Source organism: Erinaceus europaeus, chromosome 1 (assembly GCF_950295315.1).
Source record: "Erinaceus europaeus chromosome 1, mEriEur2.1, whole genome shotgun sequence".
Lineage (NCBI taxonomy): Eukaryota > Metazoa > Chordata > Mammalia > Eulipotyphla > Erinaceidae > Erinaceus > Erinaceus europaeus.
In genome coordinates, this window is record NC_080162.1 from 136,023,582 (window position 1) to 136,042,189 (window position 18,608).

Below are 18,608 nucleotides of genomic sequence, written 5' to 3' on the forward strand. Positions count from 1 at the left end.
TGACTAAACTTGCTTCTATTCTAGGAAGCAGGTGGCATGTGACAGGTAGTTGAATAATATGCAGGATGGGAGTATACATTGAATAGACTCCATGCTCCTCCTCCCCCACCCACTTTTAGAATACAGTTGAATCTGCTGGAGGGAAGTAGGGAGGGAGAAATGTTTTCCCCTCCTAAGCAGTTGGGTAAGTCAGATACTACGACGCTTGAGTTACAATAGGATATGTAAAACTATTTTTGAAATCATGTTAGTATAAGAAGTATTTAAGCACTTTATGGAATAAAAAATCTGGCTCTGTGAGCAGTTTGCCCCCCCATTTAAATAATTGGATTATCTCCTTATGTAAACATGTGACCCTGTGAGAGTGGTGGTTTTGCAATCTTCTTAAATGTATATATTTGGATCTGCTCATGTTGAAGTTACCATTAGCACCAACAGTCTGTCAACATTTCCATGGGGTCTTTTAAGTATGTTGTGAAAGCTCAGGCCATTGCTTGGCATGACTAATCTATACTACACAGCACTTTCTTATTACAGTTTATAGGATTGCATCCATTCTAACTTTAGCTTACTTTTCTTCTGACATGGGAACTGTTTTTTAAGAGTAGAGTTTTTTTTTTTTTTTTTTTTTCCCCTTCTTCTTTCATGGATTTGAGCAAGTGGTTTATTTTATGTAACCCAAGGCACGTTTCTTCCCTTGTTTCATAACATCATATATCTTGGAAAAAATGAGCCATCTCCTACTACTTTGTTTTCTCTGACCTCATCAACTAATTGCTGTGGTTATTACCAACTGGAGAAGATAAGTCATGGGCCCTTTGGAATATAACTAAAATAGGCCTACTAACTATCTACAAAATGGAGACCCCAAATCTTAATCTGCACTATTCATTCCAGCCTTTGAAGTTCATGATTAGTCAACAATTTGTTTGGCTTTATATGTGAACTCTTCTTTCAGCCACCAGATTCCAGATGGTAACATGATGCCAACTGGACTTCTCTAGGCAGACAACTCCACCAATGTGTCATGGAGCCCCACTTCCCCAGAGCCCCACCCCACAAGGGAAAGAGAGAGGCTGGGAGTATAGATCTACCTGCCAACATCCATGTTCAGTGGGGAAACAATTACAGAAGCCAGACCTTCTACCTTCTGCAACCCATAATGACCCTGGGCCCATACTCCCAGGGGGTTAGAGAATAGGAAAGCTATCAGGGGAGGGGATGGAGGTGAAGGGGAAAAGGGGAAGGGGAAAAGAGTATCATTCCTTAAAGCCTGGCCTATCAAGTTGAGTTTAAATAGTGAAGAATATTTCATCACTTTCGGTATTTTCTATGCTGAATAGAGGACTCATGATTTTTATTAGTTTTTTTGTCAGCATAGACACGTATGTATGCTATTTTTTTTAAAAAAGTGGTAAAAGATTGTTTTGGATGAAGTTTCTAACTGACTTCTAAATCGAACTAATTCACTTGAATACTTCCTATGTTCGACTTTAGCTTTTCACTTAAACTCTAGGCTGGGATATGACTGACACTCATTTGTGTTTTATTAAGCCTTTTTAAAAATTAAATTCATGCTTTACTAATCTAACCTTTCTGAAATGTCACTAGACATTTCAGAAATGGTCTCTAAGCTTGATAACACTTATTATAACATACTTTTAAAAAAATCTAGAACATGATTGTATTGGTGAGTATCTGGGGTGTTAAAGCTTCTTGATCTTGCATTAAAGATCAAAGTATGATTTTTAAACATATATACAACTGATATAAAACTAAGCAAAATATCCAAATATAGACACTTTGTTCAGATCTTGTGTAGTTGATTAATTCATGATCTTGATTGCACAGTTGAGTTTGAACTTGATAGTACACATATGTAAGGAGATTTTTCCTTTGTCAACTCTGGTATTTCACTGTGTTAGGCTCACTTTTTCAGGTAGAGGAAAAGATATATATGGAGAGAGAGAGAATGAGAGAGGGAAACCACAGCACTGAAGCTTCCTTTAATCAGGTACTGGCTGGTCTTGAACCTGGGTCAAAAGTATGGTAAAGGAAATGCTTTATCCAGATGAGCTATTGATATTTTAACAACCCTATCTTCAAGGTGTTTTATCTTAAATGTTTCTAACTTCTACTGGGAACATCTCTACCCAACTTTATTTGTATGGTATCAAACATGGATGTTCCCCAGATTTACTGTCAGACATAGAATTTGTTTTCAACATATGTCTTCAATTAGGGATTAGGCAGAGGCATATGTAAGTACTTTTATGGTAAGTCTCATTAAATACTAATACCAAATATTATTAATTTAAATGTCTGTTGAACTTGTAAATATATTTAATCAGTATAGATGGATTGCTAAAATGCCAATGGTCCACTTTTCAATTCCACTATTTTCAGAATTTGAAATCTCTACCCTTGGTCAGGAAGAGATGCTTTCACCTAGGAGGAATTTTGATTTCATCTTGCTTGGCAAGGACTAGTTCCAGTAACAGGGGAGCACTTAGGAAAAGTTAATGTTATATTAGAAACAGCTATGCAACATAATAATAGAATAAAATGTGAAAAACCTGGGTTCTACTTAAGAGATCAAATTAAAAAAATACTAGCAGTCATTTCACATCTACATGCACTTTGTCACTTAAGACGAATATCACTCACATAATTAGAATTACTTCTACAGGATTCTACTTATAATGATTTTTTCCTCTTGTTGTCCTTGTTAATGATACAATTGTTGTTTGGTTTTTGCCTCATTCTTGTTGTTCTTTCTCTTCCTCCCCTCTTCAAACATATTTATAATTGTATATAAAACTATATATATATATATATAAAATGTATCCTAAGATGTTTATTTTGTTCAAATCTTGTGCAGTTTGTTAATTCATGACCTTGATTGCATAGGTGAGTTTGAACTTGGCAGTGTACATATTTAAGTTTTTTGTGTGTGTTTGTTTGTGTGTGTGTGTGTTGTCAACTCGGGGACTCCTCTAGCTCCTTCTCCTCCATTGAGGTAAAGAACCAGAGACATTGTCATGAGACCGAGGAGCGAGGAGAAAGAACCTCTCTTTCTCTCTCTCTTTTTTTTTTTTTTTTTTTGCTTCTAGGGTTATTGCTGAGGCTTGGTGCCTGCATCACAAATCTACTGCTCCTTTTCCCCTTTAGTTGCACTTGTGCTTTTTTTTTTTTTTTTGGTATGTTTATTTGTTTTATTGTGGTTGTGGTTATTGTTATTGATGTCATTGTTGTTGGATAGGACAGAGAGAAATTGAGAGAGGAGTGGAGGACAGAGAGGGAGAGAAAGATAGACCCCTGAAGACCTGCTTCACCACTTGTGAAGCGATCCCCTTGCAGGTGGGGAGCTGGGGGCTCGAACTGAGATTCTTTATTTTATTTTTTATTTATAAAAAGAAAAAATTGACTACACCATAGGATAAAAGGGATACAACTCCATACAATTACCAGAACTCTCTATCCCATCCCCTGCCCTGATAGCTTTCCCATTCTTCAACCCTCTCAGAGTATGGACCCAAGGTCATTGTGGGTTGCAGAAGGTCTGGCTTCTGTAATTGCTTCTCCACTGAACATGGGCGTTGACAGGTCTATCCATACTTCCAGTCTGTCTCTCTCTTTCTGTAGTAGGGTGGGGCTCTGGGGAAGTGGAGGTCCAGGACACATTGGTGGGTCGAACCAGGATTCTTAAACCAGTCCTTGAACTTCTCGCCATGTGCACTTATCCCGCTTCGATACTACCTGACCCCTGAGAACCTCTGTTTCTCAATCAAGGAAGAGAAAGAGGAGGAAGAACATGAGGAGGAAGAACATGAGGAGGAAGAAGAGGAGACAGGAGAATCAGAGTCAGGAAAGGAAAGGTGATAACCAAAACAGATGTGCTACAGAAATGGAGGAAGCTCTGGGGCCTAGTGCATGTGTAATTTCACTGCTCCCATGCCAACATTTTCCAATTTTAAAATTTCAGATAGAAAGTTAGACAGAAGGAAAAATGCCACATTAGAGCTTTTCGGGTGTCTTGGCACTATTATCTAGTATTGGCCCTAGAACTTGGATAACCCTCCTAGCATGTGCCCTACCACATAAGTCATCTTCCAGTGTCCCTCTTGTTTTTTTTTTTTTTTATGCACAGATCCCTTCCCCTATATGTAAGCTTGTGTTCAAACTATTGGAATACAATTTTTTTTGAGGACTGTTAATGTTCTATGTGATATATTTCATCTTTGGAATTTTGGGTGGGTCTAGATTTAGAAAAAGTATTTTGGTTGGAATGATGAGGCTTTGGATCACAGCAGGGTTTGGGGTTGGAAAAGTTGAAGTTGACAAAAAAAAAATAAACATGGTCATCAAAGCTGGAAATTAAGATCTGTTTGTTCACCTGCACACTTGAATTAAGTCTCCTAGCAACAGACAGAGCCACTTGACTTATCAACATCTTAATATATTACTGAGGTCATATTTAAAGGTCTGTTTTTTTCTTTACTGGGGGACGAATGGTTTATAGTTGACAATAAAGTACAGTAGTTAGTACATGTGTAACATTTCTCAGTTTTCCATATAGCACTCTAACCCTCTACCTAGGTCCTCCTCTGCCATCATTTTCTAGGACCTGAACACTCCCCCCACCACCCCAGAGGCTTTTACTTTGGTGCAGTACACCAATAAAGGTCTATTTTTGTCTGAATTTAAACAGAGGGAAGTGATCACACTTACTTCTTACTTGCACTGAATTGATCCTCTATAGGTTTATAGTATAGATACTCTACAATAATTGATACGAGACAATGGCCAACTAGAGTGAAACATTTGTATAAGATTTGGAGCATGAAGCGTCTAATTACAAATACTGAATGTGCTCTTCATTACAACTGAGTAACACTATTAATGACTAAGAAAGATGGTGTGGGCAAAAGAGAGCTCTTTGGATGGTGTGACTCACATCTCTTTGGCTTTAATAGAATTTCTCATGTGTGGGGATATAAAGATATGTAACTTTGGCAGGTAAGTATTTTCTAGTTCATTTTCACTAAATCAAGGGCCAAGTAAATGCAATAATACTTTGATGATCTTAAGGATACCTTAAACATGTAGAGAGCAATCTGTTGACTCTGAAATCTTTGTGGCCAAGATGAAAGTTGGCTTGTGATACATCAAAAACAAAGCAAAAAGTCTGTAATTTCCATCAGTTCTGTCGTTGTGTAGTTTTTTTTTTTTTCCCTTCTGTACTTCCTACTATGAAGCGTGATTTATGGCGATACAGGACTTTTGGTTTAACTTTTGAACTGAAAATAAGTATAGCTTCAACTTTAGTTTGTAATGGCTGTGGTACAGAGTCTTAAAACTACTCTGCTATGTATGTAAATATTCTGAATTCTTTTTTTTTTAAATGAAGCTAAATTTGAGCCTGAATAACTTGATACTGCCTTTTCAAATTTGTAGTTAATATTGAAAGGAGAACAGCCTATAAACTACCCTCAGACAGGTTGTAGAGTGAGGCTGCTTTTCATATGTGACCACTTAAGCTAGCAACCTGAGTCCTGGCCTCAGTCTCTTGACCACTCTTCCTACTCTCCCCCATTCCCTCCCAGAGCACTGCTCAGCTGTGGCTTATGAAAGGAACCTGGGGACTCTGAGTCTCAGGCATTAAATTCTGTTTGCATAACCATTATGCTATCTCTCACACTTTTGGCTACATCTATGAAAGGGTTTTTCTTTTTCACAAAAGGGCTACAAGTTGTACCTCCATGAGGCTTTGTGTTTAAGGTTGACTGTGCTTTTAGTCAACTCAATCTTTAAAGGAGTTGGGGTTTCCCAGTCATTGTCTGTCCTGTCCAAACTGTTTTCTCACCACAAAGTTGTTGACTATATTCACCTACATTTTTACAACCTATACACCCAGCCCCTAGCTTTACCACTTTCTGATATAGAACTTGAACTATACCCCAGCTTTTGAAACATATCTATTCACCTCTTCTGCTCTGCTTAGGACAGTAGTAGCCATATCAGAATAAAGCCTGTTTGAAAAGCAGCTGAAGGAATTGTAAATCATATGAACCTATTCTACCAGTTATGTGAAAATGCTTTATAAACCACAATTCATATAAATCATATCAGAGTAAAGTATAACAAATTATACAGTACACATGGTAAAAAGGAAAATTGAGTCAATAATAGGATGTAGTGTGACACAGAGTGAATTGGGTGTGTGCATAGGGTCCCTAAATGTCTAATCGAGACACAGAAGGCCCTGAATTATGACAATGAGAAATCATAAGAGTGTTGCAATGAAGTCTGTAGGAGGAGACATTGTCATGGAAGGGATAGGAGAAAGAATACTTTGAGCAAAGACTGGAGTTATAGGAATTGTGAGGAAACCAAACACTGAGGATGAGGTCTTAAATTAATGATAGGAAAACTGGTTGTGGACCTCATAAAAGTGATGTTGGGGATAATTGGTGGTGGTAGTGGTTAAGATAAGGCAGGAGGTACGCATAACATTTCTTTCCTTTTTTATTTTTTGCCTCCAGAGTTATCACTGGGGCTTGGTGCCTGCACTATGAATCTACTGCCCCTGGAGGCTATTTTTTTCCCTTTTGTCGCCCTTGTTGTTTATTGTTGCTGTTGTTATTGCTGTCATTGTTGTTTGATAAGACAGAGAGAAATCGAGAGAGGAGGGGAAGATAGGGAGAGAAAGATAGACACCTGCAGACCTGCTTCACCGACTGTGAGGTGATTCCATTATAGGTGGGGAGCTGGGTGCTTGAACCAGGTTCCTTATGCTGTCCTTGTGCTTCGTGATATGTGCGCTTAACCTGATGTGCCAACTGGCTCCCTCTTTTTTTTTTTTAATATTAGCATTTTTTAATTCAGTGCAAATAATGTGCCGATTGGTGTTAAGGAAAGGCAGAAAAAGTCCAACACAAGAAAAGGATTACATTGCTAAGAAATGAGTGATACAGGTCTGGTTTTCTTTTCTTTATTTTTTTAATATTTATTTTCTCTTCTGTTGCCCTTATTTTTATTGTTGTTATAGTTCTTATTGTTGTTGTTATTGATGTTGTTGTTGTTAGATAGGACAGAGAGGAGGGGAAGGCAGGGGGAGAGAAAGATAGACACCTGCGGACCTGCTTTACTGACTGTGAAGCGACTCCCCTGCAGGTGGGGAGCCCAGGGCTTGAGCTGGATTCTTACGCTGGTCCTTGTGCTTTGTGCCATGAGCCCTTAACCCATTGCACTACCACCTGACTCCCTTTTTTTTTCTCTTTTCTTCTCTCCTCTTTTTTCTTTTCTTTTATTATTGTCATTTTTAAAGGTTTTTTGTTTTTGTTTTTATGCCAAAGCACTGTTCAGCTCTGGCTTGTAGCAGTGCTGGGGATTGAACCTGGGAACCTTTGGAGTCTCAGGCTAGACTTTTTGCATAACCATTATGCTATCTCCTCAGTCCCAGGTTTGGCTCTTTATTATGAAGTTTTCTTGCAGTTCAACTGAAATTCAATAAATTATGAGATTGTGTGAAAGTATAATTGGTTATGAAAATACAAATTTCATATTATACACCCCTATGTAAAGGGTGATTTGAAAGTTATTTGCAACAAATTGTATTAGTGATTATATCCAAGGAGGTGATTTTTTTTCCCTCTACAATTGCAGGTCTTAGTAAATAATTTAAGTGAAGTCTCAGGCTCAGTCCCCATCACCTCAATAAGTCAAAAGTCAAATAGTATTCAGGTAAAAATGTTGTAACTGAGACATGATATAGTTCAACAACAAAATAATAAACAATCCAATGAAAAAGGAGGTGAAATATTTGAACTTCTATAATTTATTTAACTACTCATTTAGTATTTAAAAATATTTATTTTCGATAGAGATAGAAATACTGAGAGGGTGTGGGGAGAGAGAGATATAGATAGATAATAGATAGATAGATAGATAGATAGATAGATAGATAGATAGATAGATAGATAGGTAGATATAACCCTCTATCACTGTTTCACTGTTTATAAAACATCCTGCTCTGGGGACTAGTGACTTGAACCAGATATTTGTATGCTGTAATGTGTTCACTTAACCAGGTGTGTCACCACTGGGCCCTAAGAAGACATTCACATGGTCCACAGACATAAGAAATGTTCCACATTACTTAACACTAGAGAAATGCAAATTAGTACCACAATAGTACCAACTTACATCTGGAAGACTTTCCATATCAAAAAAACACTACATTACAAGTTTTGAGAAGGGTGTAGAGAAAAGGGAATTCTGTTACATTGTTGATTGGAATACAAACTGGTGTAATGCCTATAGAAATAGTTGGGAGAATCCTTAGTTAAAAATACCTCCATGGGGATTGCATAAAGTCTGTATATGGTTCTGAGTAGAGTAATCTTTTTGATGTTAATTTGTTCAATGCATGAACATGGTACACCATTCCCCTTGTTTGTATCTCTTTCTGTTTTATTGAGTAGTGACTCAAAATTTTCAGAATATGTTTTTTTTTTGGTTTGTTTTTTTACTTCTTTTGTTAGGTTTATTCCTAGATACCTGATTAGTTTTGCTACTATAATAAAAGGGATTGATTTTGGGATGTCTTTTTTTGACATAGTGTTTGCATAGAAGAATGCCACTGATTTTTGGATATTAATTTTGTAGCAGGCAGCATTATAATATTTCTTACTAATTTCCAGCAGTTTCCTGCTAGATTCGTTCCTACTTTCTATATATACTACCACAAAATCCACAAATAGTGACAATTTCACCACTTCTTTTCCCATCTGTATCCCTTTAGTATCTCTTTCCTTGCACAATTGTTATGCCTCAGACTTCCAACACTGCTATACAGTTATGGTAATAGTGGGTCACTGTATGAATACCTGATCTACGTGGGAATACTTTTTTTTCTCACCTTTGAGTATGATGTTGGCTATAGGTTTGCTGTATATAAACCCAACTAGATTTAGGAATTTTCTTTCTTTTAAAATTTTTTTTCAGTTATCTTTATATTTATTTATTGGATAGAGACAGCCAGAAATTGAGGGGGGGAGGGGTGGTAGAGAGGGAGAGAGAAAAACACTTGCAACACTGCGTCACCACAGGATGAAATTTTGTCTGAGTCTATTGATGTGGTGAGCTTTCCTCTTGCAGTTGGAAGCTGGGGGCTTGAACCTGGGTCCTTGCACAATGTAACATGTGTGCTCAACCAGTTGCACCACCACCCAGTCTATTTAGGAATTTTCCATCTATTTCCATTTAAACTAAAGTTTTCATCAAGAAAGGATGTTGTATCTTGTCAAAGACTTTATCTGCATCTATTGAAATAATTACATGGTCTCTGATTTTCTTTTGTTGTGGTAGTAGGTCCCATTTATTGATTTATTGAATGAGCCTTGCATTCCTGGGATAATTCCAATCTGATCATAATGTAAAATCTTTGTAATATACTGCTATATCCTGTTGGCTAGAATTATGTGCAATACCTTAAGAAATATGTTCATTAGGGATATTGACTAGTAGTTTGTGTGTATGTGTGTGTCTGTACTTTCAGTACATATCATAGTGATATTGGCTTTATAGAAGGTGTTAGGGAGTATTCCTGTGTTCTTGCTATTAGAGAAGAGCATAAAAAGTATAGGTACTATCTCTTCCATAAAGGCTTTATAAAATTATTTTTAGAGTCATCTGAGTTTGCACTTTTATTGTTGGCAAATTTTCTGATGCCTTTTTCAATATGTACAACTATGTGCATAGCAGAACAATTTGTAATAAACTTGGAAGAAACACAGATATTCAATACTAACAAAGTTGTGGTCTGTATACACCAACTACCCAGCTGTTAAAAATGAAATTATTTTTTTCATCTCACCTTGGATGCGGCTTGAAGGAATCATGTTAAGCAAGATAAATGTGAAGGAGAAGGAAGAACACTGAGTGATCACACTCATAGGCAGAACTTAAGAAACAAAGGCAGAAAGGGAAGACACGAAGTTTGAACTGGGTTTGGTGTATTGCATCAAAGCAAAGGACCTTGGGAAAGAGGGGCAGGGAAGGGGCTGTGAGGGTGGAGGTGGGGTCAACTTCGGGTACTTGATGCATGATGATGGAAAAGGACCTAAATTGAAAGAGAGTGTTTTGCAAATATCTATCATGGTGAAATGAGATTGTTCCCATACATCAACAACTGTACTTCATAAACCATTAGCTCTTCAATGATAAGATAACAAAATTAAAGGGGAGGAAGCAAGCATTGATCATTCTACTTTCTATATCTATGAAACTGGCTATTTTAGCAACATTGTTGTGATATGCTCATGATGTCTTTGCAATAAAATGGGTTTTCTTAGGAAAAAAAAAGATATATTTTGAATAAGCCCTTCCAGAACCTACTTGGTTGATTTAATACTACTTAATTTATGAATGATTTAATAAAGTCAATAATAAATCTAAAAAGAAGTAAAAATACCTTATAATCTAACAACTTTGCTCCTAGTCATATGTCTAAAGGATATGAAGATAGACTCAAAGGGATATATGTATCCCTTCTATTCATAACTGCCTTATTTATAATCGCCAAAATACAGAAGCATCCTAAATGCCCAATGACAGATGACTAGATAGCATTTGTAATGTACAGAAGTGGAACTGTATGTCAGTTCTTCCTTATTTCCTGATCTAGGTCTAAACCTGTTAAACCCTGTGATCCAACTGAGTGATCCATTGAGATGTTAAACCCTGTCATGAGATCTGCCTCTGCAGGGTTTAACATCTCAGTGGATCACTTAGTTGATGTATTTGGTTTCATTTCTACTTCTGAGTTTCCTCTGTTTCCAAGTTTGATTACACTCACTATTTTGGGGAGGGGTGGGTGAAGGATATTTTATTTAGCGTGCATGTGTTTGTGTGTGTATGTAATTATAGTGGAAAGACAAGAGACTCATTTTCTATGCATGTTGAATTGACCAAAAGTCTAATCATACTCATCTTTGATCACGTTTGTGTTTTTTTTTTCTTTTACAGCAAGTTATGTATCAAATCCTATTTGCAAAGGTTGTTTGTCATGCTCAAAGGACAATGGCTGCAGCAGGTGTCAACAAAAGTTGTTCTTCTTTCTTCGAAGAGAAGGCATGAGACAGTATGGGGAGTGCTTGCATTCCTGCCCATCAGGGTACTATGGACACCGAGCCCCGGATATGAACAGATGTGCAAGTGAGCAGTTCAATTTTTTCTATATTACTTTACCATTTATGCAAACTTACACTGCTTATGGACTAAGGTGTGAAATCTCATTGGACAGGAGTTTAATATTAGTAGACTACAGGAATAACCCACGTTTAAATGTAGAAAAAGAACAAGTGGATGGGATCATAGCTGTATTTTGCATACAGCTGTACTTTTTTCTTTCTTTTTTAATTCGTTATTAATAACTTGTTACAAAGTTGTAAGATTACAATGTACAGTTCCATATCACACACAACACCAAAGTTCTGTGTCCTTACCCTCCCACTTCCCAAAGACAACCACCATAGTTTTCATAAGTCTTACAGTATGCTTGTTTCTGTTTTGTTAGGATTTTTTTTAACAAGTTCATGTAAATCAGATTTCTAGATTCCACATGTAAGTGAAACCATCTGGTGGTTGTCTTTCATTTCTTGACTTATTTTGCTAAACATAATCACCTCCAGTTTTACCCATTTTGTCCCAAAGGACACAAAATCATTTTTTTTTTATTTCAGGGTAGTAATCCATAGAATATATAGCCCATAACTTCTTATTTTAAAAAATTTGTATTTATAAAAAGGAAACTTTGACTAAACCATAGGATAAGAGGGGTACAACTCCATAAAATTCTCACCACCAGAACTCTGTATCCCATCCCCTACCCTGATAGCTTTCCTAGTTTTTAACCCTCTGGGAGTATGGGCCCAAGGACATTGTGGGATGCAGAAGGTGGAAGGTCTGGCTTCTGTAATTGCTTCCCTGCTGAACATGGGCATTGACAGGTTGATCCATACTCCCAGCCTGTCTCTCTCTTTCCCTAGTGGGGAAGGGCTCTGGGGAAGCAGAGCTCCAGGACACATTGGTGGGGTTGTCTGTCCAGGGAAGTCTGGTCCCATCCTGCTAGCATCTGGCACCTGGTGGTTGAAAAGAGAGTTAACATACAAAGACAAACAAGTTGTTAGCCAATCATGGACCTAAAGGCTGGAATAGTGCAGATGAAGACTTACCCCGTAACTTCTTCAGCCAGTCATCTGTTGAGAGTCATTTAGTCTGCGTCCATTCTTTGGCTAGTATAAATAATCTAGCTATGAACATAGGGTCACATGTGTCCCTTCTAGTTAGAGTTTGAGTGCCCACTGGATAAATGCCCAGGAGTGGTATTGCTGGATCATAATGTACTTAGATTTTTACTGGTTTAATGACTGTCCACACAGTATTCCAGAGGGAAAGACGTACTTTTCAGGATTGCGTAAATATTTTCTCACAACAAGCATCTGAAACACACTTTTGTTAGAACTTTGTAAAGTGCTAAGCAGTCTACTTAGCACTTATCAGCAACAACAATAGGAAATTTAGGTGCCTGTTAATTGGCAACATTTTCTCTAGTTTCCACAGTGTTTATAGCTTTTTTTCATTTACTTGAGTTTGTAATGCCCCACTCAGTTTGATTTTGTTAGAATGCATGCATTTTAGATTTCTGTAAACTACCAACACTGATAGATGTTACTGAAATACTTCATTTTCTTCAAAGTATTCAGAGTTCTAAGTTTAAAAACTGTAAGAAAAGATTATTAAAGCATGACATTATGTTCATAGGGATAAAGGTGCATTTTTCCCCCTTTTATTCCCCCAAATCATTTAAAGACTGACTTTCATCTTCAAGGTAAGTAATAGATATCTAAGGTTTCTAAAAGAGGTATCAAAGGGACATACTTTTCTTTAAGGAGTTCAAATTTTAGGCAATAATGGGAATAAGAAAAAAAACATGGACTGCAATTACTAATTGGTTAAGTAATCCTAATTCATTACACAGTTATATCAGTTGGCATCTTTTGTGTACAATGAATGATGTAGTTATCTGTCACCACACACTAAACATGACTAGTAAATCAGCTGTAGACTTTAGATAAGAAAGTATGAATTATACCATCGGAGGACAGTGTTTTGGAAGGAGGATTAGATACCAGAAAAAAACATTGCAAATGTAAAAACAATGAGCTTTAACAACAAGAAATCTCACCTGGGTTACTATTGGAACTGTGAAAAGACTGCTCTTCATTGTTGGACATTTAGAGTCACTCATCCCTTCCAATTAAATGTCCTTCTTGCCTCAAATTACAAAAAATTTGGATTTACTTCTACTTCATGAAATTATTTGAATTAGTCATTAAAGTTTTACAACTTCCAGCAACTTCTGAGTAGACTAATTTTTTGATAGGCATTTTTCCTTTATGTGTGTGGCTTTGACTACCTAGGGATTTGTCTTCTAGTTTTCAAGGTTCGTCATAAGACAGTGGGTCTGCTTTGAAACAGATTCCTATTCAAATTACTCTAGATCACATTTTGTGAGATTTGAGTCCCTGAATACTCTGTGCCTGTTCTCATTCCAGACTATCAGTGTATGAGGGAGATGAAGAAAGTGTGTAAGATGACTCTAAGCATTTATTTCAAGTTCTTGGCCTGACATTCTAAGTCATGTGTAAAGCTGTTAGTGTGGGACATTGCACAGTGAAAAGGGACTCTTAGTAGGACTGGCAGGGTTACTAGGTATAAAATAGAACTGTTATAGGCAAAGTGTTACAGATGGCTACTAAGCATCACATGGTTGTGCATTAACAAGGTCTTCCTTAGAAATATTCTCAGACAGGGGTTGACAAGCACATTTTAGCTAAATTGATTCCATTTCTCAGAAAGAGAATAATGACTATAAATCAATTTTGGAAGGAGAATCTGCATGTGAGCACTGGTTCACTTACTTATGCTAAGTGGATGTAATCAGTGTTGCAGTTGCTTAGTGACCAAAAGGAAATCATTACTTATCTATTACAGCGGGAAACACTTATTAACTAGCATGCTTCTCTCCCTGGGAAGCAAAGTAAAAGTTTAGAAAAAGGATTTTAGTCTCATCTTGGACTTTGGGTGATCATAGTTCTTTCACATTAGTTATTTTCTTTTTCATAATATGCACATACTTCATTGTTATTTGCATTCTAGCCAGAACCAAACAACTTAAGTGGGCAAAGCTGCTGGCAACTTAGGATCTGAAACCATGTTCACTTTTTGTTGAGATTACTGCTTGACAGGAGAGACGTGCAGTGAAAGTTCCTTGTTCGTTTCATAATCATGATAGTAAGATACTTACTTCTGAAGAAAGAGTTGTTCTGTGAAATGCTGGCCAAGAATAGCTCTTTAGAGTTTAACTAAAAACCAGTATTTAACTCGAAATACTGTATATTTTACTTAGCTGCTTTTTTATTTTTTTAATTTTTTATTAATGATTTAATAAAAAGGTTGTAAGATAACAGGGGTACAATTCCATACAATTAAGAGCAGCACCCTGACAGATGGGATGCTAGGGGGTCAAACTTGGTACATCATGTATGAAAGTTCTATGTTCTACCCTGTGGAATACCCTCTTACCTGCTTACTTCTCTGTTTCATTCCTGCCTTCCAGTAGAATGTACACTCCAAGAGGAAAGGAATTTCAGTTTGTTGATGTACTTGAGCAGTAGGGCAGTGTCTGGTACCTATGCTATCCAATTAGTACTTGTTGAATGAAGACATAAAAATAGTTGGAGTGAAACTAGGGGAATGAGAAGATGTGTTAGTAAAGAATCACTAGACATCAATTTGAGGATTTTGGATGAAATTGAAAAGAAAAAAAAACTCAGATTACTTTTTAACATATTTTAAAATTTTTAAATTTATTTACTATTGGGTAGAGACAGAGAGAAATTGAGAGGGGACAGGAAATAAAAGGGAAAAGAAACACAGAGAGAGAGAGAGACACGTACAGCCCTGCTTCAACACTCATGAAGCTTTCCCCCTGCAGGTGGGGACCTGCGGTTGGAACCCAGGTCCTTGCACACTGTAATGTATGTCCTCAACCAGATGCACCATCACCTGCACCCACATTTTTTTAAATAGAGACAAGGCAGAGTGAAAGAAAACACAGCATCAAAAACTCCCTTCAATACTGTGGGGGCTCAGCTCAAACCAGGGTCACACACATGACAAGCTACACACTAACCAAGTGAGCTATTTTGCTGGCCATATTACTCTTTTAAAAATGTTTTAAAATGATATTCACTGGGGCTTCACTGTTCTGGCATGACTTTTTTCAGAAAGAGAGGGGGGAGAGATAGAAAGAGAGATATCTAGTCAACACTTAATGCTTATCTTCCATCTACTAAATGGTGGGGGGAGGGAATTCATATTGTAAGAATAACACAGGAATATAATGTGAAAAGAACCATGAGAGTGACAGGTGGGTCACTCAGGGTGTTCCTGGGAGTTAGCTAACTTGTATTTTGTAGTGAGGTTTTAGTTTTGTTTTTGTTTGGATGACTTTTACTATTAATGACTGAACATTCCTTTGCAAAAATAGATTGCAGGGGTATAGTTTCATAGCTGTGTGTGTAGATGTGCAACTCACCACATCCACCAGGAAAGTCCTGTGCCAACCTCTTCCCCCCTTTTATTTTTTAAATATATTTATAAAATGGGAATATTGACAAGACCATATGATAAGAGGGATACAATTCCACACAATTCCTACCACCAGAACTCAGTTTCCCATTCCCTCACTTGGAATGAGCTTTCCTTTTCTGATCCTGGGTCTATGCACCCAGAGGGATAATTATGGCATGTAGAAGGCAAAAAGTCTGACTTCTGTAATTGCCTCTCTGCTGAACATTGGCATTGGTAGGTGGATCTGTATTCCCAACCTGTCTCTCTCCTTCCCTAGTGAAGCAGGGCTCTGGAGAGGTGGGGCTCCAGGACACTTTGGTGAGGTCATTTGCCCAGGGAAGTCAGGTTGGCGTTATGGTAGCATCTGCAACTTGGTGGCTGAAAAACATTAAGATATAAAGCCGAACAAATCGTTAAATAATCAGGAACCTAAAGGCAATAATATAGCAGATGAGATTTGGGGTCTCTGTTTTGGAAAAAGTTAGTAGGTCCATGTTAGGTATAGTCCAAGGGGCTCGTGACTTTACTAATTTTTACCTGAGCCCAACATTTAACATGCAATTTGTCCCCCCTTTTCTTTGGTAATTTCCACAATTTACAGAAAGTGTATGGGATAGGTTGGTCCCTTTTTCTTTCTTTTCTTTTTTTTTCCAAGTTTGTTTAGTTACTTCTATTCGACATACGAACGAAATCATCTGATATTTATCTTTGACTCTTCTTTATCTTAGCAGTCTTAACATGCCAGAGAGAACAATGTTACCTGAAACTATCTTGAGGGAGGTGTAGAATAAGTAGGAGCAGGAAGGAAATCGGACACTCATGCAGAGTCAACTGGAAGTTGACATGTGGCTTGGGAATGGAATCTTGGATGAAGTGAACACAGTGGGGAGGAGGCCTATATTGGAAAGACAGGTACCTTGTTTCATAATAGCTCTGGTAGCAACGAAGGAGCACTTAGTGAGGTGGTTTTCAAATTGAAGAGTGCATCAGAATCACTTGTTAAAATACCGATTGATGGCTTTCTCCCTAGCATTTCTGGTTGGAGATAACATATCTTTAAACGTGTCCACAGATAACACTGTTGTCTGTCTCAGAGATGATACTTTGAGAATCACTACTTATATTATAGTGATAATGTTGTCTATATATCTGTCGCTAACTGTAGTGTAAGGCATTATGTTTAATAAAAGATATCTTAGTACCCCCAAGCATACTAGGACGCTGAGAAAATGTATGTCCTTTCCCCTTGATCAATGATATTTATAGATCCTCCTGAATAAGCTGAATTTTAGGTCAGACACCCAATATTTTGGAGTTTCCACTTAGTTGAATTCTTTGTTTTGCTAGCTCTCTCTTTCTTTTTCTCTATATTCCTATTATATTTTTTGTATTTTTACATTTTATTAGTTACATAATATTGATTTACTAAATTACAAGATAGCAGGGATACAATTCTTCACCATTCTTACCACCAGAGTTCTGAATCCCCATTCTCTCCACTGGAAGCTACTACAGCAGTTCTCCCAAGGTCACAGATATGAGTTGACTTATTTCTATATCTATATTTATATATATTTGCTCCTCCCCCCCCCCCATGGTCATCCTTTTTTTTTCCTTCCAAGTCTTGCCCATGCATGTTACTACTTTTTTTTTTTTTTTGAAGATTAAGATTTATTATAATTATTGCTGAGGTTCAATCCCACCAGTCCTGGCAGACCCTTGCTTTCTTTTTCTGTCTTTTTTTTTTTTTAATGGAGTCAAGTTCTTTTTTTTTTTTTTTTTTTTTTTTTTTAGTTTTTAAATTATTTTAAGTTTCCCTCCTCTTCCCTCTCCGGGGCCTTATGAAGCTGGAGTTCAGAGTCCTTTGGTCATTTTCCCCTATCATTTCTTCCATTCAAAGTATGGGCCGAAATTCTTTATGGGATGCAGAAGGTGGAAGGTCTGGCTTCTGTAATAGTTTCTTCTCTGAACATGGATGTTCATAGATAGATCCATATCCCCAGCCTGTTGGTATCTTTCCCTAGTGGGGTAGGGCTTTGGAGAGGTGAAGTTATTTGCCCAGGGAAATCAAGATGAGATTGTAGTAGTGTTTGCAATTTGGTAGCTGAAAGACATAAAGAAATAAAGCAGGATAAAATGATTAATGAACATGAACCACAATGTAGGAATAGAGCAGAGTAGGATTCTTAGGGTGGAAAGAAGCTAGGGAGACCTCACTTTTTCATGAAGAGATAAACTGATTTCTTGTTGCCAGAATAAACATGATTATCTGGCCAGGTGGTGGTGTAATAGTCACTATTGTGGAATAACCACTTTTTTTTTTTTGGCTTTGCAATTTTTTTTCTTTTTCTATAAAATTTTTATTTATAAAAAGGAAACACTGACTAAATGGAATAACCACTTTCAATGAGTATTTTTAAAATAAATTCATGTAGATGATGAAGATAATCAAAAGTCTTTATTATTTAAATAGAAAATTGTTTTCTATATATCCAATTTCTTCATTCATTAGACAGAATGCAGGGAATGGTAAGCAGCAGTTTATTGCATTATACAAAAAAAAAAGACAGGTGGTGGTTCACCTGGTTGAGCACACATGTTATAATATTCAAGGACCCAGGTTCAAGCCCCCAGTCCCCGTATGCAGGGGGAAAGCTTCTCACAAGTGGTGAAGTGCAGTGCCACAAGTGTCTCTACGTTTCCCTCCCTTTCTCCCCTTCCTCTCAATTTCTGGCTATTTCCATCCAATAATAATAATAATAATAATAAAGATAATAAAAAAACCAAAACAAAACCACAAGTGCTCATTTAAAATAGTCCTTAAAAATAACTAATGGATGGTTTGGCTAATATTTGTAATATAAGGAAACACATGAACTTGAAAACAAACAAACAAACAAAAAAAC

The 18,608-nt window shown here is 37.0% G+C and overlaps 1 protein-coding gene across 3 annotated transcripts in view; it reads left to right on the top strand.

The window, feature by feature from the left end:
- Positions 1 to 18,608, top strand: part of RSPO2 (R-spondin 2) — a 196,828-nt gene that overhangs the window by 102,990 nt on the left and 75,230 nt on the right. For all 3 annotated transcript variants that reach the window (XM_060195891.1, XM_060195878.1, XM_060195886.1), the window contains exon 3: positions 11,032 to 11,220. In XM_060195891.1, coding sequence (XP_060051874.1) covers positions 11,032 to 11,220 — 189 coding nt within the window. The remainder of the gene's footprint in view (positions 1 to 11,031; positions 11,221 to 18,608) is intronic.